The following is a 26,570-nucleotide window of genomic DNA, read 5'->3' as shown; positions in this document are numbered from 1 at the left end:
GAGTGCAAATTTGTTCTTAGAAAGTAATATGTCTGAAAACAGAAAATATTGTGGAATTTGGATGCATTTTAAGGAAAATGAATCTAAAAGAGCGACATGCAAGTATTGCCCCACATCCTTGAGTACTGCTGGAGGGTACATTGGCAATTTAAGTAGACACATGAAGACAAAGCATCATCATATTCCTTTGGTGATGAAAAGGCAGTAACCGCCTCTTGAAACGGCAAACACACAGGACTCTGAACTTGGAATCTGACGCGGTTGGAGTAGAATTGCCAAGTACAAGCTCTCAACATCCGGAGACCTCCTCCTATGAAAAAGCTTGAAGAAATTGATAGGCAAAATGGTAGCAAAAGGTCATCATGCGCTACACATAGTTGATGAACCAGAATTCAAAAAAATTAATAGAACTTGTGTCACACTGTCCTGGGTATACTCTACCAACGAGAAAAACACTCTCCCAATTCATTATCAACAGTTTATAGGATCTTCGGTCAACTATATAGTAATGTGCAACATTTAGAGAGTTTTATTGCAAAGTGCTTGCTGAACGACGAACTGAACTAAAAGAACGAACTAGTTCAATCAAAAGACCTGAACTAAAAAGATCGATCAGCTAAACGAACTAGAAAGCACAACTCTACAATTATGCAGGTCCTCTCTCAAGCGAATTCAAACAAAAAACAAAGATTTGAAATGTCAACATTCATAAACAAAGGCGAAAAATTTGTTTTCGCCGACACGGAATATGTTTGAGGCGAATTTCTTTATTGTCAATTAAGGTAGATGCATACATAACGTTTTACGAGAAAAAGTTGTTGACGCAGTTATTTTTGTTTGGCGTTAGAGAAAATACCAGTTGATCGATCTTTAACTGCCAAAATAAGTTATTTTAAATTAAATTCTAATACAAAACAAAATAAATGCTGACATTTTACGTGTACAACATAAAGTTGATATGTTTTCTTTTTTCGATATACATCTACCTGTTCCTCTACAGTTTGACATTTCTCTACCTAACAGCGAATTCAAATGACAAATATGAATTTTGACAGCTCAAATCAAAATCATTTGTTTTTGAGAGAGGACCTTTATAATTGGGCCATGGTTCCACCATGGTGATACGTGAGAACGCTGGGTCTCCATATAGTCAGGCGGTACCATTATATAGGAGATGATAGATATATCCTTATTAATTGTTGATTAGTTCTGGCAATTATAAACTCTTCATTGAACTTTAAGGGCGAGTATCAAAAATCCTCCGGTACAGATTAAACCGTTTGTGGTGGCTGTTAACTGTAGAGGGGTTTCAAAAAAATTTACTACATAAACGTCCTAGTTTAGGTAGGATGATACTTACATATATAGTGCTAAAAACCGTAGTCTAACCTAACTTTTTGTGGGTGGACGCGCGCCACATGTTAGCTATCTTTAACGGGTTTTAAGACAAGTTCCAAGGTGACTACACGGGTAGGTCAGTTGCCACTTGAGGTGAAAAAAGGACCAAGATAAGCCCTGAGCTTTTTCAGGTTAAATGCCATCAGGACTTTTCCTTGGAATTTGTCATCCCTATCGTCACCCAAATTGTCAATTCCACTACATCTACGTGAAATAAATATTCATAAAGGAGGTTAACCTGGCAAAATGCTATAATGTAAACATGATATAAATACGTTATAGAAAACTTATAAATCCACGAATTAAACAAAACAGCCAATAAATTCTAAGCGATTTATAAAGATATTGTCCCTTAAGTATGAATCTGAAACAATACCATGATAAACATAAATATTTGAATGCTTCGAATAACCCACCCCAAAGGCAAATTAAACTCTATCTGTACGTACATTTGAACTATCAATTACTTGTTTTCACCTTTTTTGGGGATATTCCATTTTTTGCAGAACAATGACATTATCTCTGATATGTATCGGAGCGGCAACAACAACAATGTTTATAATAATGGGATTAAATTTAAATTTGATATGTCACTATGATATGCTATGTTGATCGAGCGGTAGCTTTGTTATTTACGATATTGTTTAATTATTATTTTTGTTTAATTGTAGCAATTTTCAAGATAAATATTCCACACAAACTTCCTGTTAAACGGGAGGAGAACTGCTATTGTGTTGAATTTTCAAAATTGATTAATTTCAATTTAATAAAGAAAAAAATCCAATATAGACAAAACTTTTAAAAACCGTCAAATAATGGGAGGTAAAATACTACATTATTAATACCTTTTTGATCCGGGTGATTGGAAATTTTGAAATTCATAACAATTACGGTTAAGTTATATTTTTTTTTGAAATTGGCATAGTCACATAAATCAGCTGCTTCCAACGAAAAAATTATAAACAAAACCACACGTATTCTCTCTTAAATTTTCTCTTTTTTTCTGATTTAGGAATGTGAAGACTTTCTTAGCACTCGTAATGTACGAACAACAACTCTGATATAAACAGTTCGAACTATAGTATTCAGGGGGAAATCCATGCCTCCCGAGATATGTGTTTGACTTTCGAAAATGTCTTACTTTAACGTCTTAGGTTGCTTAGTCCCGGTCCACACTAGACTGATTTTAATGAAATAATTTTATGAAATTAGACGTTCTTAGATCGTGTTCCACTCTACAGCAATTTCATAATTTCATGAAATTGTTTCAATAAAATCACTCTAGTGTGGATCGGGACTTAGGAACATAGTAGCCATTGCTCTGTTGCACTTGAAACAGAAAACGCTCGTAAATTAAAATATATTCCATAATTTGTCCTGATTAGTTACAATTTATTGATTGCATATGATTTATGTACCACCCAAAACCTTTATTTTTATTTATTATTATTATTATTTTTTTGTAATATTTGTATCTTAATTATTAATATTAAAAAATAATAGTTGTTGACTACGAAAGCGGCAGCAACCTCGAAAAAACAATTGTTTTATTGTTGTTAAACCAAGCCAACCAACTAACCAACCAAAATGAAAGTAAAGTCAAGGTGGTCATAATATCAAGGTGTGGTCCACAAACGTCTAACCACCAAACGCCAAACATACGACTAGTCGACCAGTGGTTGGTCATAGTTAATGTAAAGTTTTATTTTATTTGTAATTAAATATTATTTCCATGTTGGAGTTGCGACAACAAAAAAGTGGTCTATTTTGTGCCCCATATAACAGTGGTTTTGTATAAATTATATTATTCGATCAAGTGCAGTAAAAGGATAATAAAGTTAATGTTCTAGGCTCTCCGTACACGAGGAGTGAACCACTACTTTCAATGTCATATCCTTTCTAACGCTAGGTTTACATTTACGAAATCCACTCGATTTCAACTGCCAATTCCATTGCTCAAACGTCAATTGAAATCTCTTCTGAAATCCATTGGATTTCATTTGACGTTTAACCAATGGAATTGACAGTTGAAATCGAGTGGATTTCGTAAATGTAAACAAAGCATAATGATAAAATAATACTCCGATATTTATATATTATGTACATACTATACATATGTATAAAATAGGTCCTTAATCCAAATAAACCTTTAATTGATTCTAATCTGGATGTACCGTTATGGTGGGCACGTGTATATGTTAAAAGGTTATATGTATTTGATGTATTTGCTTAGTGGTGATTGGGTGTCGTAGGGGATGGAAGATACCAAGGAACGGTCCTGACCGGCTTTAACATGGCAAAGCCCAGGATTTATCTTGGTCCCTCTTTCATCTCAAGTGGACACTGACCTCCCCGTGGTGTCACTTGGGGAACTGCCTTTTACACCCGTTAAAGGTAGTGAGCTGACATGTGCCGCGCGTTCACCCATATGAACGTTAAGATCGTTAAAAACTTGGGTTTGGGCGTCATAAGAAAAGAAAAACAAACCCCTCTAAAGTTGACGAACCCCGCAATCGTTTTAAGGACCATGATCTGCGAATCTGCACCTGGTATGTTCGCACTCTTGATAGAGATGGTGTAGTTTACGCAATGACAGATGTACTTGAAAAGTACAAGGACGACATTACTGCCATACAGGAAATACGATGGAACGGAAAAGGCATCACAACAACACCTAAAGGTGACGCACTGTATTACAGCTGCCATGACACAAAGCATGAGTTTGGTTGCAGATTTGTAGTTGGTCTGAGGTTAAAACATCTGGTCTCCAGTTTCACCCCAGTGAATGAAAGACTCGCTGCAATTCGCAAAATTCTTCAACATCAGCTTTGTTTGCGCTCATGCTCCCACTGAAGACAAGGACGAACAGACCAAAGATATATTTTACGAGCGCTTAGAAGAAACTTATGACCGTTGCCCTACCCATGACATTAAAATTATACTAGGCGATTTTAATGCCAAAATTGAAAAGGAGAATATCTTTGGCCCAACAGTCGGGAAATTCAGTCTCCACAGTGAAACATCTGACAATGGTATGAGGCTGATAGACTTTGCAGCTACAAGAAACATGTTAGTTAGCAGTACCAGATTTAAGCATCTCCATATTTATAAGGGCACCTGGCTGTCGCCAGAGAAATCAAATTGATCACGTTGTGATAGATGGAAGACATGCATCAAGCGTGTTGGATGTACGATCGTTCCGAGGAGCAAACATAGACTCGGACCACTACCTTGTTGCAGCAAAGGTACGTACCAGATTAAACATAGCAAACAAAGTGCCAACAGACACAACACGGAAGTTGGACATCGGTAAGCTGCAATCACAACAGACAGCATATTCCACTCAACTGGCCCAACTGCTTAATCAAAGCACTCTTCGTCCCGATAACATATCAGGACAATGGCAAAGCATTGCCCACTCCATGCAAACAGCCGCAAAATCAGTACTTGGATACCAGAGACCTCCACCAAGGAATCCATGGTATGACCAGGAGTGACGTGCTGCCACCGAAGAGAAAAATGCGGCATATAGGGCTACTTTACAATCAGTAGCAACGCGTAGCGCACGAGAGAGGTATCGGGTGAAAAGGAGAGTGGAGAAACGTCTTTTCCGCAGGAAAAAGAGAGAGATGGAAAGCGGAAGTATGAATAAATCGAGATGTACAGGAGACAGAATGAAGTCCGAAAATTCTACCAAAGAGTGAAACATCAAACTGATGGCTTTGGAACTGGCACATCCTCCTGTAGAGACCAGCAAGATAATCTGGTAACTGATACTGATAGTGGCTAAGGATATGGAAAGAGCATTTTTTCAAACTGTTGGTATCCAATAGTAGCGAAGTCGGCGAAAATACCACAGATCCAATCCCAGAAGATGGTATTGAATGTATACCACCCGGCCAAGATGAGGTAAATACAGCAATAAAACGGCTAAAGAATAATAAGGTAGCAGGAGCTGATGGCCTACCAGCCGACCTGTTTAAAACTGGAGGCGACACGCTGATAAGGTGTATGCATCAGCTAGTTAGCTCCATCTGGCAGGAAGAACGCGTTCCCGACGATTGGAACCTGAGCATCCTGTGTCCCGTCCATAAGAAAGGAGATAAGACTTTATGCTCCAACTATAGGGGCATAAGTCTTTTCCCTATCGCCTACAAGATAGTGTCAGGGATATTGTGCGAACGACTAAAGCCCATGGTCAACGAAATAAATGGACTATACCAATGCGGCTTTAGACCTGGTAAGTCCACAATTGACCAGATATTTACCCTCCGGCAAAACCTGTAGAAGACCCAAGAGATGCAGATCGACACCTGCCACTTTTTTGTCGATTATAAAGCAGCCTTCGACAGCCCGCTATGTTCAAAGATATTCCAAGCCATGTCTGAATTTGTTATCCCCGCAAAGCTCATTCGACTTTGTAAAATGACTCTAAAGACCTGGGTATATAAGCTGCCTCGCCTGCATGCCTTGCTTGCTTCTGATAAAAGAATAAAAAAGAAAATGGCAACCGAGTTCGAAATTTGTTCGGCCTTCTTAATTCTTTTATTTTTATTATGTCAGAAATGAAGCAGGCTAGGCAGCTCAATATAGGAATAGGAAATAACCTATCCGAAGTGTTTTGTACCAAAAGAGGTTTAAGGCAAGGAGACAGCCTTTCGAGTGATCTTTTCAACATCCTGCTAGAAAATGTTATACGAGAGGCAAACGTCCAAAGAAGTGGCACAATTTACACCACATGTTACTTGCTTATGCTGATGATATAGACATCATGGGAAGATCAGTAAAAGAAGTATGAAGGTCGAAGGAGAATCTGCTATAGTGGGTATGGCGGTAAACGGCGAGAAGACGAAGTTGATGGTGTCGACGCGCAATGCGTCCATTGAGATCGGACCAACTGTTGAAGTTGGTTCCTATAATTTTGAGGTAGTAAAAGACTTCGTATACCTCGGCACCGCCGTAAACACAACAAACTACATCATTAGTGAAATAACAAGAATAATTGTATTGGCCAACAGATGCTACTTTGGCTTAAGTAAGCACTTCAAAAACAAAGCCACAACTCGTCAAACAAAAATTACGCTTTACAAAACACTGATACTACCCGTACTGATGTATGGTTCCGAAGCCTGGGTACTTGCGCAAGCAGATAAGGCAGTGCTTGGCGTGTTGAGAGAAAAAGTCTTCGAAAGATCTACGGACCAATCTGCGTTGACGGTGAATATCGACGTCGTATGAACCACGACCTGTATCTGCTATACAACGACATCAATATAGTTAAACGTATCGAGATGCAGCGATTGCGTTGGCTAGGCCATATAATAAGAATGAGCGATGATGAACCCGATAAAAAGGCGTATAAATTCGAGCCACATGGCGGTGCACGCAGAATTGGCAGCCCAAAGAATAGAATGCGCAAACAAGTGGATGAAGAGATGACAAGGCGCGGTATTCCAGAAAGCGAAGCACTAAACAGAGATAATTGGAGAGCTTTTCTTAGTTCGGTCTATGGAACAATGGGCCAGCTAAGTAAGATGTTTTGTATAACGGTACTGTAAATGAAATATTTTTCTATGCCACCTTAAAGACAACTTTTCAGCCTACAAAATTATATTTTGAATTTTAAAAAAATCTCAACTCGTTTCGAAGTTAGTCCCGGTCCACACTAGAGTGATTTCAATGAAATAATTTCATGAAAATAGGCGTTCTTAGATCGAGCTCCATACTAAAGTAACTTTTTTGATATTGCTGTAGTGGAGAACTCGATTTAAGAACGTCTAATTTCATGAAATTATTTCATTGAAATCACTCTAGTGTGAACCTGGACATATCAACGAAATGTTTTATTTCATGTTGCATCATTTTCAGCAATGAACGGAAACAAACAAAACGATTCCCGTACCAATCACACAAAGCCACAAACTTTTCAGCTTCTCTGAATCGTTTCATTCTCACAACCAAAACAAAAACACAAACTTTTCAATGTAAAAAGATAGAAACCGTACGATTGCTGTATTGTAACTTCGGCTATGCTTTGCCGAGTTGTTTCATTCACCACCGAAACAAAAAGTATTTTTGGGAAACGTTTCCCGTGCGTATTGTCAATGACACACTCAGACACACGCACATGTGATTGCTTAACAACCCTATAAGTTAGCATCAGCATACCACAGTGAATTTTATCAACCACCAAACGTTTTTGATTTATTCACATGTGTTTAGTACTATTCCGTTTTCTATCTGGTCTTGTGGAGTTGAGTACTTTTCGCTTTTCGTTTTGTTTGCACTCACGAATGTAATCAAAACAAAACTAAACAGCGAGCTCGGCCAACGTAGGTTATTTTTTATACCCTCCACCATAGTATGGAGGGTATATTAAGTTTGTTTTTCCGTTTGTAACGCATTGAAATACTCGTTTGCGACCCTATAAAGTATATATATTCTTGATCAGGGTAAAATTCTAAGTCGATCTGAGCACGTCCGTCCGTCCGTCCGTCCGTCCGTCCGTCCGTCTGTGGTAATCACTCTAGCATCCACAAAAATAGAGATAGGACGCTGAAATTTTGGGAAATTGCGTCTTTTGTTTGCAGGCAGGTCAAGTTCGATGATGGGCTATATCGGTCCACGTTTTGGTATAGCCCCCATATAACGGTACCCCCCGATTTACGGTATTTTGACGTTTTTAGCTACATTTTCAGACCGATTTGGCTATAATTTGACATTTAGGGTTCTCAAGTGTCAACAAACATATATAACAAAACTTGTGGACATAGGTCCACGTTTTGGTATAGCCCCCATATAACGGTACCTCCCGATTTGCGGTATTTTGACGTTTTTAGATACATTTTTAGACCGATTTAGCTATAATTTGAAATTTAGGGTTCTTAAGTATCAATAAACTTATATAACAAAAGTTGTGGACATAGGTCCACGTTTTGGTATAGCCCCCATATAACGGTACCCCCCGATATACGGTATTTTGACGTTTTTAGCTACATTATCAGACCGATGTAGCTATAATTTGACATTTAGGGTTCTTAAGTGCTAATAAACTTATAAATTAGAAGTTGTGGACATAGGCCCACGTTTAGGTATAGCCCCTATATAACGGTACCCCCCGATTTGCGGTATTTTGACGTTTTTAGCTACATTTTCAGACCAACTTAGCTATATTTTGACATTTAGGGTTCTTAAGTGTCATTAAACTTATTTAACAAAAGTTGTGGACATAGGTCCACGTATTGGTATAGCCCCCATATAACGGTACCCCCCGATTTACGGTATTTTGACGGGTTTAGCTACATTTTCAGACCGATTTAGCTATAATTTGACATTTGAAGTTCTTAAATGTCAATAAACTTTTGTGACAAAACTTGTGGACATAGGTCCACGTTTGGGTATAGCCCCCATATAACGGTACCTCCCGATTTACGGTATTTTGACGTTTTTAGCTACATTTTCAGACCGATATAGCTATAATTTGACATTTAGGGTTCTTAAGTGTAACTAAACTTATATAACAAAAGTTGTGGACCTAGGTCCAAGTTTTGGTATAGCCCCCATATAACGGTACCCCCGATTTACGGCATTTTGACGTTTTTATCTACATTTTCAGACCGTTTTAGCTATCAATTGACATTTAGGGTTCTTAAATATCAATAAACTTATATAACTAGTGGACATAGGTCCATGTTTTGCAACAGCCCCCATATAACGTTACCGCCCGATTTCAGGTATTTTGAGAATTTTACCATCAAGTTTTAACCGAAATATCTGTAATTTGAACATTTGACATTTGAAATTCTTAGTGGTCACCACACCTCTCCACCAAATATTGTCAAGAAAGCCCCCATATAACGGTACCTCCCGATTTTCAGTAATTTGATGATTTTAGCTACAATATTGAACCGAACAAGCAGTAATTTAAGATTTGAAGTTCTTAGTGGTCACAACACCTCTCCATCAAAAATTGTCAACATAGGTCCATGTTCGGATATAGCTCCCATGTAACGGTACCTCCCAATTTTCAGTAATTTGGCAATTTTAGCTACAATTTTTAACAGAACTAACTGTAATTTGACATTTGAAGGTTGTAGTGGTCACCACACATCTGCATCAACAATTTTCAACATAGCCCCAATATAACGATACTTCCCTATTTTCGGTACTTTGAGGATTTTACTTAAAATGTTTAACCGAACGTAGGTCCATGTTTTTGTATAGCCCCAAAACAAACCTCCCGATTTTCCGTACCTTAGCTTTATTTTTTGGACGAACTTTCTGTAATTTGAAATTTAAAAGTCAACAAAAATTCTGCAACAAAAATTGTTCATTTAAGTTCATATTTTTCATATTTTTAATGACATTTGAAGTTCCCACGTTATGTACCGATTTTCGATATTTTGAGGATTCTGACATTAAAGGCTCCCATCAAAAACTGTCAACATAGGCCCATGTTTTATTATAACCCCTATATAACAGTACCTCCCAATTTCTAGCCCACCAAAAATTGTCAACAGTTAGATATAGGCACCATAAAAAAGGGCCTCCCGAATGAAGCATTTTATGTACATTATCTGACATTTTAACGTACTCACTTAAAGTTGGGGACAGGAATGAATATTTCATGGTGGAGGGTATGAAAAGTTCGGCCCGGCCGAACTTAATGCTTTTTTACTTGTTTTCGTTTTGTATTGTTCCTATGGAAAATACGAAACGAAACGATTGGAAATGTTATTTAAAGTATTTTTACGTACGCTGATTTTCAGTGACAGTCGCTGTATGCGTACAACCTGAATTCGCCTGTTGTATCACCTTCCTATATTCGCATTGGGTCTGTGTATACAAGATTCTATTCAACATTATTATATTACAAAATAATTACAAACACTAACTACAAATATATTTCAAAACCACTGTCTGTTTGGTTTTTGTTTTAAACATTTCATTCTTAAATCTGCTAGCATCAACTTAGGCGGTACCTTAATATGCAAATGAACTTATGACTACTTCATACCCACATATTTGCAGTTGTCCCAACTAAGAATACCAAAAGGAGTTTTAAACTCGAAATTAGATAATAAATTAATATAAATAGGGTATATAAAAAGGGACAACGTTATGCCAAACTTTGCACAAGGTTTCGGCAAGCGGCTGCCAAGTGATGGAATAATGGAGCAACTGAGTTTACAAATATAAAATATCGGCTTCTTGGACAATTAAGAGTTTTTATGGTTCCAAAATACTTGAAGTAAATGGTTCAGGGATGGTCTAACTCATCGAAGACTATTCGCAACTGTCGTTGAAGCCTTTCGATACAGTCAAACATCAGATCACAATTTCTGGCATGAACTATCCAAAGATGTGCAACGTTCAATTCCTAAGTATTTAACTCGGAGATAACCCTTCGTTGAAATCTCAGGACAAAAGTTCAATCTTCACAAAATGCTTATTATTAACCGTCTGTTAATGCGTTTGCCTATAACAGTATGTAATAAATGTACTGGATTTCAAATGTCAATTCCAAACGTCAAATAAATCATCATAAAGAAGGTTAACTCGACAAAAAGCTCTAATGTAAACGGTGTTTAGGTGTTTCAACCATTTTTTACCCACTTCCACAGTTGATGTTGTATGCAGTTGACTCCTCAGAATTCCATCTTACTGGACATTGTCGGTTATAATTTCCATCTAGTTAGTCACCAAATCGCAATAGGGTATTATTATTATACTAAGCTATACTGTTCAGACCGATTTAAGCGTGACAAAACCAAGGACTAGTTCACCCATAAGAACAATAACGTCTCTGACTGGTATCGTGGACAGGAAAGGAAACAAATTATTCCATTTGAGGTCAGAATATTTCATGGTAGGGGATATAATAAAGTTCGGTGCCACTGAACTATACATTTTTACTAGTTTTTCATATTATATGTAGCATCATACATATATCAAAAATATACACATGTAAAAAATACACTCATAAGTAGATTCCAAAACAAAAATGTCAAAATCTTTAAAGAAAAAACCAAAACAAACAATTAAAACACAAAATAAAGAAGAAACTGAGAATACAGTAATTCGGCATATTCACTGTAACGACCAGAGGCATCGTCAGTAATTTTAATGTCACACACGGAAATGCAAATATATGCAGCTGGAACCTAATTCCATATAGAAATTGACTATCGGTGACTACAAAAAATTGGTGTTTTGGCCAGGAAAATCTATTCCTGAACCATTGTGCGACGTATGAACAACGAGCTGTATCACCTATCACAATGACATCAGTATAGTTATACGAATCGATATACAAATATTACGTTGGCTACTTACTTACTTAGCTGGCCCATTACAGAACATTTGTTCTATAGGCCGAACTAAGAAGAGATCTCCATTCCTCTCTATTTGTTGCTTTGCACTCTGGAATACCGCGCCTTTTCATCTCATCATCCACTTGTATGCGCCATCTATTCCTTGGCCTGCCAATTCTGCGTGCACCGCTCATTCTTATGATATGGCCTAGCCAACGCAATCGCTGCATCTCGATACGTTTAACTATATTGATGCCGTTGTATAGCAGATACAGCTCGTGGTTCATGCGACGTCGAAATTCACCGTCAACGCAGATTGGTCCGTAGATCTTTCGAAGAATTTTTCTCTCAAACACACCAAGTTTGCGCAAGTACCCAGGCTTCGGAGCCATACATCAGCACGGGTAATATCAGTGTTTTGCAGAACGTTATTTTTGTTTGACGATATGTGGCTTTGTTTTTAAACTGCTTACTTAAACCAAAGTAGCATCTGTTGGCCAATTCAATTCTTCTTTTTATTTCACAACTGATGTCGTTTGTTGTGTTTAGGGAGGTGCCGAGGTAGACGAAGTATTTTACTACCTCAATATTATAGGAAACAACATCCACAGTCGGTCCGAGCTCAATGGATGCACGTCGACACCATCAACATGGTCTTCTCACCATTTACCGCCAGACCCACTTTAGCAGATTCTCCTTCGACTTTTATAGAGGTATCAGTTACTTCTATTACTGATCGGCCCATGATGTCTATATCATCAGCATAAGCAAGTAACATGTGACTAGACTATTGGTGTAGATTGTGCCACTTCTTTTGACGTTTGCCTCTCGTATAACCTTTTCTAGCAGGATGTTGAAGATGTCACACGAAATGCTGTCTCCTTGTCTGAAACCTCTTTTGGTACCAAACTCTTCGGAGAGGTTCTTTCCTATTTTAACTGAGGACCTCGTGTCAGTTAAAGTCATTTTACAAAGCCGGATGAGCTTTGCGGGAATACCAAATTCAGACATGGCTTGGAATACCTTTGAACGCAGCAGGCTGTCGAAGGCTGCTTTATATTCGACAAAAAGGTGGTAGGTGTCGCCGCAGGGTAAATATCTGGTCAATGGTGGACTTGCCAGGTCTAAAGCCGCATTGGTATGGTCCAATTATCTCGTTGACCATAGGCTTTAGTCATTCGCACAATATCCCTGACACGATCTTGTAGGCAATAGGGAGTAGACTTATGCCCCTATAGTTAGAGCATACAGTCTTATCTCCCTTCTTGTGGACGGGGCACAGGATACTCAGGTTCCAATCGTCGGATACTCGTTCTTCCTGCCAGATGGTGCTAACTAGCTGATGAATACACCTTGTCAGCGTGTCGCCTCCGGTTTTGAACAGCTCGGCTGGTAAGCCATCGGCCCCTGCTGCCTTATTATTCTTCAGCCGATTTATTGCTGTCTTTACCTCATCTTGGCCGGGCGGTATACATTCAATACCATCTTCTGGGATTGGGACTGTGGTATCTTCGTCGTCTTCGCTGCTATTGGATACCAACAGATTTGAAAAATGTTCTTTCCATATCCTGAGTACACTATCTGTATCAGTTACCAAATTACCTTGCTGGTCTCTACAGGAGGATGTGCCTGTATCAATGCCATCAGTTTGATGCTTGACTCTTTGGTAGAATTTTCGGACTTCATTCTGGCTCCTGTACATCTCGATTTTTTCACACTCCCGCTTTTCCATCTCTCTCTTTTTCCTGCGGAAAAGACGTTTCTCCTCTCTCCTTTTCTCCCTGTATCTCTCTCGTGCGCTACGCGTTGCTACGGATTGTAAGGTAGGCTTATATGCCGCATTTTTCTCTTCGGTGGCAGCACGACACTCCTCATCATACCACGGATTCCTTGGTGGAGGTCTCTGGTATCCAAGTATGGATTTTGCGGCTGTTTGCATGGAGTGGGCAATGCTTTGCCATTGCGCTGATATGTTATCGGGATGAGGAGAGCTTTGATTAAGAAATTGGGCTAGTTGAGTGGAATATGCTGTGGCTATCTGTTGTGATTGCAGCTTACCGATGTCTAACTTTCGTGTTGTGTCTGTTTGTACTTTGTTTGCTACGTTTAAGCGGGTGCGTACCTTTGCTGCAACAAGGTAGTGGTCCGAATCAATGTTTGCGCCTCGGAACGATCGTACATCCAACACGCTCGATGAATGTCTTCCATCTATCACAACATGATCAATTTGGTTTCTTGTTTTCTGATCTGGTGACAGCGAGATGCCCTTATGAATATCGAGATGATTAAATCTGGTACTGCTAACTACCATGTTTTTTGCAGCTGCAAAGTCTATCAGCCTCATACCATTGTCAGATGTTTCACTGTGGAGACTGAATTTCCCGACTGTTGGGCCCAAGATATTCTCCTTTCCAATTTTGGCATTAAAATCGCCTAGAATGATTTTAATGTCATGGGCAGGGCAACGGTCATATGTTTCTTCTAAGCGCTCGTAAAATATATCTTTGGTCTGTTCGTCCTTTTCTTCAGGTGGAGCATGAGCGCAAATAAAGCTGATGTTGAAGAATTTTGCTTTTATTCGAATTGCAGCAAGTCTTTCTGTATAAGTTCCGTTCCAGGCGAAAGGACTTATAAGGTTCCAGAAAAATTAAAGATATTTCAGGAACCAAGATTGACTTGTTGTTGTACGGCGCGACAAACAACAAATTGAAATTCTAGGTACAAAGCACAAGTACACACACAACACAAGTATACTGGAGATACTTACGTGTTGTTTATTGTTATTCAAGAAAAAGATAATGTATTTCAATTCAAAACACTTTGACGCTGGCGGTCAACAATTTATTTCAAAAACAAACAAAATTCAAAGTAAAATATATAAATTTTGATCAGTCGATCACTTCACCACTAATTCCTTTTACTTTTTATTCAAAAGTGATGATAAAAATTATCGATGATTTATTAATCGATTTTTAGGGCATTCATGTCGATATCTTCCGCCGACTTCTTTCCCCGATTATCGACACTTTCATTCACTGGGGTGAAGCTGGATACCAGATGTTTTAGTCTCCGACTAACTACGAATCCACAACCAAACTCATGCTTTACGTCATGGCAGCTATAATACAGTGCGTCACCTTTAGGTGTTGTTGTGACGCCTTTCCCAATCCATCGTATTTCTGTATGGCAGTAATATCGGTCTTGTACTTTTCAAGTACGTCTGCCAATGCGAAGACTGCACCTTCTCTATAAAGAGTGCGAACATTCCAGGTGCAGATTCGCAGATCATGGTCCTTAAAACGTTTGAGGGGGTCCGTCAACTTTACAGGGGTTTGTTTTTCTTTTCTTTCGTTGGCTAGGCATGTCATAAGAACGAGTGTTGATGAACCCGCTAAAGGGGCGTAAATCTGGAGACCAAGGTTTCGATGGAGCGAACAAGTGAAATACGACATCAGAAAACGCCATATCCCAAATTGGGAAAATACAGCAACAAACAGAGAATAAAGAAGATCTTTTCTTAGCTCGGCTTATGCAACAAATGTTCTGTAAAAGGCCAGCTAAGTAAGTAACAGCACACAGCAACCACCTCCACCTCTCCGTAAACACCCTTGTGCTCAGAAGCAAGCATCCTGCAAAAGCATCTTTCGAATTATTTGTGATATTAACAATATCAAACTTTAAGTAACAACCCTATGCACCAATCGTGTGTGTGACTAACTCTTTTTTTCTAACAATAGAAAATATGAACAAATTATATGAAATTAATATTAATTAGCACTAGAAGTTACACACACAAAAAAAAATCAATCTATTCAATTCGCTGATACATAGTTTATTGGCTTACTTTGCGCACACTGTCAACTAATAAAGCAATTTGTACGAATGGTTATTTATTGAAAGGCTTCACAAAAAGGGTGTGTTTACTTTCGATTTTTTCAAAGATAAAACCATTGTTCATTTAATGGGGGGTTACAGGAGTTGTGAGCGGAGGGGGTCTATGGAATAACAATTCATTAAAAAACTGTTAAAATCAGGGCAATAAAACATACATGCAAACATATATACAATGGTCAAAGTTTAATAAAGTAGTTAATAAAACAAAAAAAGATTTTTTTTGCTTAGTTTAAGTGAGTGCCTGGCGGGCAGTCACGCTTGCACTTTTAACACCAAACATCGGATTATTTAGTTTAATATTATTTATTATTTTTTACATAAAAAAGAAAAATAAATTGAGACTAAATATAAATCGGATTTTTTGTTTACCACTAAATATTACTAAAATTGCTGTAGGGTACAATACAAATCCTTTTTAGAAGTTGTGAAAATATGAGGACATTTTCGCTAGCCTGTTTTTTGGGGATTTGTTACCACCACTTTAAATAACACTTTTTCGATTTCTTTTTTTGTAAAACAATAAATACAAACTTTGTAATTAGCAATTTTTTTTTTTTTTTTGTAAAAAAAGACACTGTTGCATTTTAAACTATGATATAAATTCAAAATCATCATCGGAACCAGCATATTCATCACAGCAATTACGTGGCCTTAGCTCCTCTGAAGTGTGATTTAGTTTTTCGAAATCTGTAAACGTAAAGGGAAATTTATAACGATTATTAAATTCTTTAAACTATTAAAATTCCAAATATCAAACAAAAGAAAAAAAGTTCAACAAAAACCTTCTGTATCCCCACAACTTATAGTTCGTCGTGTTGTTGTCGAACTATAACTTGTCAAGTCATCAGAGTTGAAGTTGGTGTTGTAACCAATTGTTTGAAATGTTTGCAAGGAGCTTGTATTCATTTCACTCGCTTGTGAAAAATCTTCAAAAGAATTGAAACAATTATCGCTTGTTTGCATTATTTGATCTTCTTTAGAGTTGTTTGTTGTTGTTGTATTTTTACAAGGATATTGATATGTTCTACTTATGTGTGAAGTAGTAGTTGTATTGGTATTAGAAGATGTGAGATTGTAAGGCATAGTGGTAGTAGTACCTGGCATACTCGATACCCACTCCGGGGATCTTGTTTTAATTATTTCAAACAATGGCTGGGTACTTGCGGTGAGAACTTTTGTCTTCAAGTCCTCTAGCAAAATGTCAAATGAAATACGAGTTTTACACAGGAAACACTGTAAAGAAAAATGCAAAAAAAAATAAATTAATTAAAATTTCAACCAGTAAAAAAGGACTAAAGTCAGGCGGGGCCGACTATTTCAAACCCTATGAATATTTAAAATATATATGGGAGCTAGCCAAGTCTGAGCCGATTTCCATATAATTTGGCATATTTATTTCTAGACTAAATTCGGTCACATATTCCACATTTCGTCAAAATTGGACATATATAGCGTGTTTGGTGCATAAAATACCTCAAATCGGCCGAAAATATATATGGGAGCTATATCTAAATCTGAACCGATATCGATATATTTTGGCACATTTATTTCTAGACCAAATTCCGTCGCATATTCCAAATTTCATCAAAATTGGACATATATAACGTGTTTGGTGCCTCAAATTCCCCAAATCGGCCGAAAATATATGAGAGCTATATCCAAATCTGAACCGATGTCGAAATAATTTGACACATTTATTTCTAGATCAAATTCCGTCACATATTCCAAGTTTCATCATAATTGGACATATATAGCGTGTTTGGTGCATAAAATACCTCAAATCGGCCGAAAATATATATGGGACCTATATTCAAATCTGAAGCGATTTCGATATAATTTGGCACATTTATTTCTTGACTAAATATGGTCACATATTCCAAATGTCATCAAAATTGGACATATACAGTGTGTTTGGTGAATCAAATACCTCAAATCCGCCGAAAATATATATGGGAGCTATATCCAAATCTGAACCAATTTCGATATAATTTGGCACATTTATTTCTTGACTAAATATGTCACATATTCCAAATTTCATCAAAATTGTGATTATACAGTGTGTTTGGTGCATCAAATACCTCAAATCTGCAGAAAATATATATGGGAGCTATATCCAAATCTGAACCGATTTCGATATAATTTGGCACATTTATTTCTTGACTAAATATGGTCACATATTCCAAATTTCATCAAAATTGGACATATACAGTGTGTTTGGCGAATCAAATACCTCAAATCCGCCGAAAATATATATGGGAGCTATATCCAAATCTGAACCAATTTCGATATAATTTGGCACATTTATTTCTTGACTAAATATGTCACATATTCCAAATTTCATCAAAATTGTGATTATACAGTGTGTTTGGTGCATCAAATACCTCAAATCTGCAGAAAATATATATGGGAGCTATATCCAAATCTTAACCAATTTCGATATAATTTGGCACATTTATTTCTTGACTAAATATGTCACATATTCCAAATTTCATCAAAATTGTGATTATACAGTGTGTTTGGTGCATCAAATACCTCAAATCTGCAGAAAATATATATGGGAGCTATATCCAAATCTTAACCAATTTCGATATAATTTGGCACATTTATTTCTTGACTAAATATGGTCACATATTCCAAATTTCATCAAAATTAGACATATACAGTGTGTTTGGTGAATCAAATACCTCAAATCCGCCGAAAATATATATGGGAGCTATATCTAAATCTGAACCGATATCGATATAATTTGGCACAATTATTTCTAGACTGCATTCCGTCATACATTCCAAATATCATTGAAATCGGACATATATAGCGTGTTTAGTGCATCAAATACCTTAAATCGGCCGAAAATATATATGGGAGCTATATCCAAATCTGAAGCGATTTCGATATAATTTGGCACATTTATTTCTTGTCTAAATATGGTCACATATTCCAAATGTCATCAAAATTGGACATATACAGTGTGTTTGGTGCATCAAATACCTCAAATCGGCCGAAAATATATATGGGAGCTATATCCAAATCTGAACCGATTTCGATACAATTTGGCACAATTATTTCTAGACTGAATTCCGTCACATATTCCAAATTTCATCAAAATTGGACATATACAGTGTGTTTGGTGTATCAAATACCTTAAATCGGCCGAAAATATATATGGGAGCTATGTCCAAATTTGATCCGATTTCGATATAATTTGGCACATTTATTTTTTGACTAAATATATTCACATATTCCAAATTTCATTGGAATCGGATATATATAGCGTGTTTGGTGCATCAAATACCTCAAATCGGCCGAAAATATATATGGCAGCTATATCCAAATCTTAACCGATTTCGATATAATTTGGCACATGCATTTTAAGTCCAGATTCAGTCACATATTTCACATTTCATCATAATTGGACATATATAGCGTGTTTGGTGCATCAAATACCTCAAATCGACCAAAACCGGACCGATTCTTACCAAAATAATTAGGATTCCTCCTTTGAGCAAAAAAAGATAAGCTCCCCAATTTTTATGCGAATCTCACAATAATTGTGATCTGTAATTTGTTTATAAAAATTCATGGGCAGACAGACGGAGATGCGTAAATCGACTCAGAAAGTGAATCTATGCAGATCATCAAAAGGAACCATGGGTCTATTTCGTTTCTTTTTGCATGTTACAATGTAATGCACAAAGACATAATACCCCTTACCACAGTGTGGTGTAGGATATAAACATTAGCGGTATTCACTCATTGTGGTAGATTTACAACTCTTGTTAATGTACTATATGTACCAGGGTTTTTTTACAACGAAGTGTGAATGTCTTTTTTGTGAATATCGTAAACAAATCAAAGCATCTTAACGTCGTCGTAAGTCTATCTTTTAGTTTCAGTTTTATTACACTTTTTTCATAAAAAATATTTTTTTCTTGGCCTCCATTATTTTATTATCTTTTATTCTTTTTATTTTTCCCATTTTTCCACCAAAAAACAAAACTCCAACATAAAATAAAACTCACAACAAAGTGACGGCACAACAATCAGCTGTTCTAACCCTTGTAAAAGTACAATGGAATGTTTACAAGACTTTTAGGTCGAGTAAATTAACAACCCTGTGGTAAATTAAACTTTCATGTATTTTGTTGTTGTGGTATTGTAAACACTTGTAGATCTACAATATTAACAACATGTACAAGATCTACAATGCCACTTTACAACGATGAGTGAATACCGCTATTGGAAATTTTGCATTTGCTTACCACTGCCAACGATGGATCCATATGTGTAAATGGTATTCGTCCAGCATATTTCTGATGAAATGTGGCATCAAACTCAATTTCATCTTGTGTGGTTTTTTGTCCCACCGAACCGCATCTTTGTGTGGTATGGGGATCCAAGAACAACACCTCATCATCTACATAACCCATAAAATATAACGCCTGATTTGGACGGCCACCAATCATGCCACAAAATCCAACCAATTCAAAACATTTCTTCAAGGCTGGTATATAAATTGGATTAATGTCACTTAGACCCAAGCGCAGGGGTATAATAAGCAGCAACGGCTTCCAGGATTCTTCGTTTTGAGGATTCCCCAAGCAAAGGGACACTAGAAAAGAACAAACAAAAAATAAACATTAAAGGAAAAATTCTACCTTAGAAAACAAACAGAAGCCTACTAATTTCATCTGAGACAATTGACATGTCCATGGCCACGTGAATCATTAGGCTACACCAGTCATCATAACGCACTAGTTTCCTAAAAAAATTAAAAATACATTTTATTGCCATCCACAGCTTATCCATTAAATTTCCCACATACTTTAAAACTTGAGCCACTGTATTGGGACCAAACCACTGGCCCACCTTCTTATCTTCCGAATCTCCCATTAAGGCGATTTGATGTATCGAAAAATAACTTTTCCTTGAGTCTTCAAATCGATTGACAATTTTCAAGTAGGTCTGATCTCTTGTTTCGGGTGTCCAAAACCAATCTCTACCCAAATGCAAGTCAATCAATGCCTGTGCCAATACCATCTGTCCACATCGCAATGTACAACCCCAACCTTTGTCGGTTGTCAGTTGCGGTTCGCCCAGTGGTACAAATCCCCGCCGGTATGTACACCACAAACGTGACTGAACATCACGACGTATTAATTCCAATTCTTGTATGGCATTATAACTTTTACCCAATATCCAAACTGTGGTATTCACATTTGGTATATCATCTGGTTCACCAGTTGCACCCGCCACAGCACCCACCACCGCCCCTGCCAAAACGCCATCAGGGCCTAAGTATGTCTCAAAAACACTATCCATTTTACGTGACACATTGGTGTACAAATCGATAAAACGATCGATGTTTGCGATACACTTCAAACGCAGATAATAGAGTTGGGGACTTTGGCGATAAAGTTCGACGGGATGTTGTCCCAACCAAGGTAACGAAGCCACTATATGAATTATAAAAACACCAGCGGCAACGGCAAAAATTCCCCAATATAATCCCGTAGCCCAACAGCTGGTTGTGTCCAAGAAAAATGAACAGCCAGCGGACCAATAGGATTCAATGATATTCAAAGCCAATTTGGTTGAACTTTTTCTGAAAATATCGAGGTAAATATTATTGGATTTTAACAACATAATTTGAGATTCAACTTACCACAACCAGTGTTTCCGTATTAAGCAGGATGGGTTTCTACGCATCGGGTCGCTTTTACTTCTCTAGTATAGACAGTGACAGGTGATCTGAAAAACAATAAAAAACATTATCGAACTATGAACTAAAATGGTAACTAAATACATTCAAGGGGTTTATACCCTCAGCCTTTAGGGTAACGAGGGTAGATGCACTTTAATGTGACCAAAACTGTGCCTCATCGAAATAATAATTTTGGAAATATATTTGAAAATACACGGTTTTTAAAAACTATTAAAAATTATGATTTCAGAAAATTTTTAAAAATCCAATATTCGTAAAAAAATATTTAATAATCCACAATTATTTTTAAAAATATTTAATAATCCACGCTTTCTGAAAAACATTTTACAATTCACGATTTTTAAAAAAATATTTAAAATCCACAATTTTTGAAAAAAATATTTTAAAATCCACGATTTTTAGAAATTATTTAGAAATCTTGGATTTAAAATAAAATATTTAAAATTCTACGATCTTTAAAAATATATTTAAATAAATTTGAAAATCCACGCTTTTATTAAAATATTTGAAAATTCTCGATTTTTAAAAAAAAAAATATTTAAAAAAATCATGATTTTAAAAAGATTATTAAAAATCCACGAATTAAAAAATATTTAAAAATACAAGAATTTAAAAAAAATAAAAATCTATTTTTTTTTTAAATCCACTATTCGTAAAAAAATGTTTAAAAATCCAAGATTTTAAAATATAGTTTATAAATAAAAATCCATGATTTATAAAAAAATATAAATAATCCACGATTTATAAAAAAATATTTAAAAATACACGATTTTTAAAAAAAAATATTTAAAAATCTGCGATTTTTTAAAAAAAAAATATTTAAAAATCTGCGATTTTTTAAAAAAAAATATTTGAAAATCCACGATTAATTTAATATTTAATAATCCACGCATTTTGGAATTTTTTTTAAGTTCACGATTTTTAAAAAATGTTTAAAATCAACAATTTTTGGAAAAATATTTAAAAATCCACGATTTTTAGAAAATATTTAGAAAGCTTGAAATTAAAGAATATTTAAAAAAAAAACACGATTATTAAAAAATATTTAAAAATTCACATCTTTTAAAAATTTTGCAAAATTAACGATTATTAAAGAATATTTAAAAATCAAAATTAAAAATTCCCCTGTTAAAAAAAAAACATTAAAAACCCACGATTTTTATTTTTTTTTTTTTAATTTACGATTTCTTAAAAATGTTTAAAAATCCAGGATTTTTTAAAATATTTAAAATTTTCCGATTTTAAAAAAATATTTAAAATTCTACGATTTTTAAAAAATATTTAAATAAATTTGAAAATCCACGATTTTGTTAAAATATTTGAAAATTCTCGATTAAAAAAACCACAATTTAAAAAAATAAAAATCTACGAATTAAAAATATTTAATAATACAAGAAATAAAAAATAAAGAAATATTTAAAATCCAGGATTTAATGAATAATTAAAAAACATTTAAATATCTTCAAATATTTTTAAATCGTTTTTTAATTATTCATTAAATTCTGGTTTTTAATATTTCTTTAAATTCGATTTAAAAAAATATTAAAAAAAAATCACGATAAAAAAATATTTAAAAATACACGAAATTAAAAAAAAAAATATTTAAAAATCCAGGAATTTAAAAAAAAATATTTAAAAATCCAGGAATTTAAAAAAAAATATTTAAAAATCCACGAATTTTAAAACATATTTAAAAACTCCACGAATTTAAAAAGTATATAAAAAACCTCGAATTTTTTAAATTCGAATAATTAAAAATCCTCGAATTTAAAAATATATTAAAAAATACACGAATTAAAAAAATTAAAAATCCAGGATTCCAGGATTAAAAAACTTTTTACAATATTGCCAATTAACGATTATTAAAAATATTTAAAAAAAATATAATTAAAAATAAATAATTAAAAATAAAACAAAATTTCGTTTTTTTTTTATTACAAGGACCTATAGCCGAACTAAAATCACAAGAAGAAATATTAAAAAAAAAAATAAAAAAATCCATGATTTAAAAAAAAAAATATTCAAATCCACAACAAAAAATAATAATTAAAAATTAAAAAAAAATAAAAATAATTAAAAAATATTTAAAAATCCCCGATTTTTAAAAAATATTTAAAAATCCGCGATTTTAAAAAAATATTTAAAAATCCGCTATTTTTAAAAAATTTTTAAAAATCCGCGATTTTTAAAAAAATATTTAAAATTCCGATATTTTTAAAAAATATTTAAAAATCCGCGATTTTTAAAAAATATTTAAAAATCCACAACTTTAAAACACTATTTAAAAATCCAGGATTTAAAAAATACACAGTCGAACTTCCCCATAACGAACTTCACTGTAAAGTATGTTTGAACGAAATCTATTTCAGGCAATTTGAAGACGATTTAGCTATGCCGCCTGCCTGTCTGGCTGGTGCACACTAACGGATCTAACGCTTTGATCCTAACATTGAACCTCGTATCGCCCACACTCTTGGGTACATCCACCACAAATGTTTAACATTTTTTTCGCACAACGCTGAAGTTAGTACTTTAATATTTTTGCATGATAGATATCAGTTCCGTTAAAAGAGGTTTCAGGTTTCGATGTCGCAAACAAGTGGATGATGAGACGACAAGGCGCGGTATTCCAAAAAGCAAAGCACGAAACAGAGAGAATTGGAGATCTTTTCTTAGTTCGGTCTATGGAACAAATGTTCTGTAACGGACCAGCTAAGTAAGTAAGTAGATAACAGTTCTGAATGTGGAATATATGGCCCACTCCTTCCCTGCTTTCCACAGAAATGTCGCAAAATTGCGCACCTGAAATAATGACACAAAAGCTCCAAAAACTCTGGGGGCAAAAACTAAAAAACTAATCAGCACGATAACTTACGAATTGCGTGTCCGGTTTGGCCGAAACATCCAAGTTCCAAGATGGTCTGTATCGGACAAAAATTCAAAATTTTCACTTAAGTGCAGATTAAGAACTGTTCGAGGATAGTTTTGAAATTTCCATCGAAGGTAGTGCTTGTGATTCTGATTATACCGATATAATCTTTTTTCTGGGCAAGTTCATGCTTACTGACACAATGACCCTGAATCTCTAAAAATCCTAAGGTGACCAACTAAAACTCCTAGGCGATTATTCTTCCTGAGATATGGGCCCCGATATGTCCCAATATTTAGGGCCATCTCTTCATACATCTTATTCTCCGCTGTGTGATTGAATCATGAAGTGGTATAATTAGGCCCACGACACACATTTTTATGCTGTACAGATGTTGCTGAAATACAAAAAAAAAATTGGGGAATTCCGTTTCCCTTCACCAGCATTCGATAATATTTCTATGCCAGCAAGGGGCTTTGGAAGTCTAGAAAATGGAGGATTTATCGGAGATATCGACCCCTCCTTAAGAACATATGAACGTCCCAACCCAACCACAGTTCAAGGTTTCGAACTTGTAACAACATAATTTCAGTTATATTGATCGGGTTAATCGTTGACCACTGGGATTTTCTAAATCTACCATAATGCAAAAGAAATACAAGATTACATGTATTAGTGCTAATATATAATCTCAAGAATTTCTTCCCGATCCATAATATCGGTAACAAAAAGACTTCATAACAACTCTAGACATTGTTTTTCTTATGGTAACAACAAGAACACAAACCATACCAACAAATAATTTCAAAAAATCAACAAAATTAATTCGTATTCGTTACTGATTGGACTACCACGCTTCGCTCTACAAGTATATACCACCCTCTCTACAAGTATGTACATCCCCTAAATATGTTGATATGAAGTCATTTTACTCCACTTCAAATATTTCTATTATAACATTTTTATATTATAATTTCTTATCTTATATATCATCTACCGATTTAATAATAATAATGCAAACAAATGTTTAATACGCAATTAATACAATTACGTATTTTATATTAAATGACTTTTCAATACTAAGTAGAATTGGAAAATTTAAAGTATAATCGCGATTTAATATGCGGCACTTTTTTAAAAAAGTAACGGTTTTTAGAATTAAAAAAATCACTTGATTAAATTTCGCCAACTATTTACAACGGCAACTCTATGCTTTCTAATCCCGAACTATGCATTTACTTCTCTTTTTTCTAACATGCACTTGCTCTCGTATCAATATGTTTACATTCTCTTTATGACACCTTTGAAAAAGTTGTCATCATCAAGAACAAGGAAAAAAACGAAAACATTAGACAAACATACAGCACAAATAATTTTATTTTTTTTTTTCAGACTTCACCTTTAGTTATCGCTACAAATTTAATATTTTCAATAATTCTGCTTATTTGGCAGTGCTTTGAACCTATTTTTGTAGGAATTTAATAACTTTTAACAGGTTTATTTGTTAAAATAAAACTCTCAAATAATTTTCCCGTAGTAAGCAAAACAAAAGAACCACAACAATAAAGGAAATCTCTTTGCGAATGTGTGTATGGAGGAATATTAAAAAGTCTGCCACAAAGAAACAATGCTGCCAGATGTGCAACATAGCAACTACATTCAAATGCAAGTAACCATTTACAAAGTACAAATAACCGTTTTTGTCGTATTTAAAACTATGAAAAATTAATTAAAATGTGTATGGTTTATTAAGCCATTGGAAAAATACATTGAAATTAAGTGTGTTAATACGAACAATACCATCTCCACGTTGTATTTTTGCTATTGTCTTGCCAATACTGGCATTTGAAAACCCCGGGTAACGTTTGAGTAAATTTGTGTGCTATTTCTGGTAGATGAATAAAGGACAAAGTGTTGCCAAGTTTAAATTTTTATTTATTCTTCTACCAGAAATTACACAAAACTTTACTCTGATGAGCCACCAGCGAAACGATCGTAGCATATTGGTTGGATGTGTGTGGACTTCGCTAGATATCACTTTTTCAATACAAAACTCCTTAGGTCATGATAGCTCAATTAAATAAAACTATTCCTCCTCGAACATTTGCAAGTACACGTTTTTGCAAGTTCTTGCAACTACTTTTCGTTTAGTCCCGGTCCACACTAGAGCGATTTCAATGAAAAAATTTAATGAAATTGTGCGTCACTAGATCGAGTTCCATAGTAGCGTAATATCATGAAATTGCTGTAGTGAGGAACTCACAGCCTGTTTCTGTATGTCGAAAGAAGAATGTGCGCGAAAGAAACACGTCCAAGCTCTTGTGTGATTTTCAAATTTGTCTTTTGTTTTGAAGCAAAAGCAAAGGTAAAATTG

The 26,570-nt window shown here is 35.2% G+C and overlaps 1 protein-coding gene across 2 annotated transcripts; it reads right to left on the bottom strand.

The window, feature by feature from the left end:
- Positions 1-15,892: 15,892 nt before the first annotated feature.
- Positions 15,893-25,787, bottom strand: Atg4a (Autophagy-related 4a). 2 transcript variants are annotated; one of them, XM_073971323.1, is made up of 7 exons: positions 25,596-25,787; positions 21,268-21,353; positions 20,428-21,207; positions 20,285-20,364; positions 19,865-20,214; positions 16,388-16,838; positions 15,893-16,292 (listed from the first exon to the last, which is right to left on the bottom strand). In XM_073971323.1, the coding sequence occupies exons 3-7, from the start codon at positions 20,922-20,924 to the stop codon at positions 16,195-16,197; spliced, it is 1,476 nt and encodes a 491-aa protein (XP_073827424.1). In that variant the 5' UTR covers positions 20,925-21,207; positions 21,268-21,353; positions 25,596-25,787; the 3' UTR covers positions 15,893-16,194. The 2 variants fall into 2 exon arrangements, with proteins under 2 accessions (XP_073827424.1, XP_073827425.1); XM_073971324.1 differs by having other exon boundaries at positions 16,703-16,838.
- Positions 25,788-26,570: the final 783 nt, after the last annotated feature.

This window comes from Musca autumnalis, unplaced genomic scaffold (assembly GCF_047663935.1).
Source record: "Musca autumnalis isolate F117 unplaced genomic scaffold, ASM4766393v1 scaffold_2, whole genome shotgun sequence".
NCBI lineage: Eukaryota > Metazoa > Arthropoda > Insecta > Diptera > Muscidae > Musca > Musca autumnalis.
This window is presented reverse-complemented; position numbering and strand designations above follow the sequence as displayed.

Bases quoted from the DNA above. Each gene is read 5' to 3' on its own strand.
- Atg4a (XM_073971323.1), bottom strand. From the start codon at position 20,924: ATGGATAGTGTTTTTGAGACATACTTAGGCCCTGATGGCGTTTTGGCA. The intron at 20,215-20,284 runs GTAGGCTTCTGT...GTTCTTTTCTAG, and splicing joins AATTGTCTCAGATGAAATTA to TGTCCCTTTGCTTGGGGAAT. The intron at 16,293-16,387 runs GTTTTTGTTGAA...TTACGTTTACAG, and splicing joins AAGTTGTGGGGATACAGAAG to ATTTCGAAAAACTAAATCAC.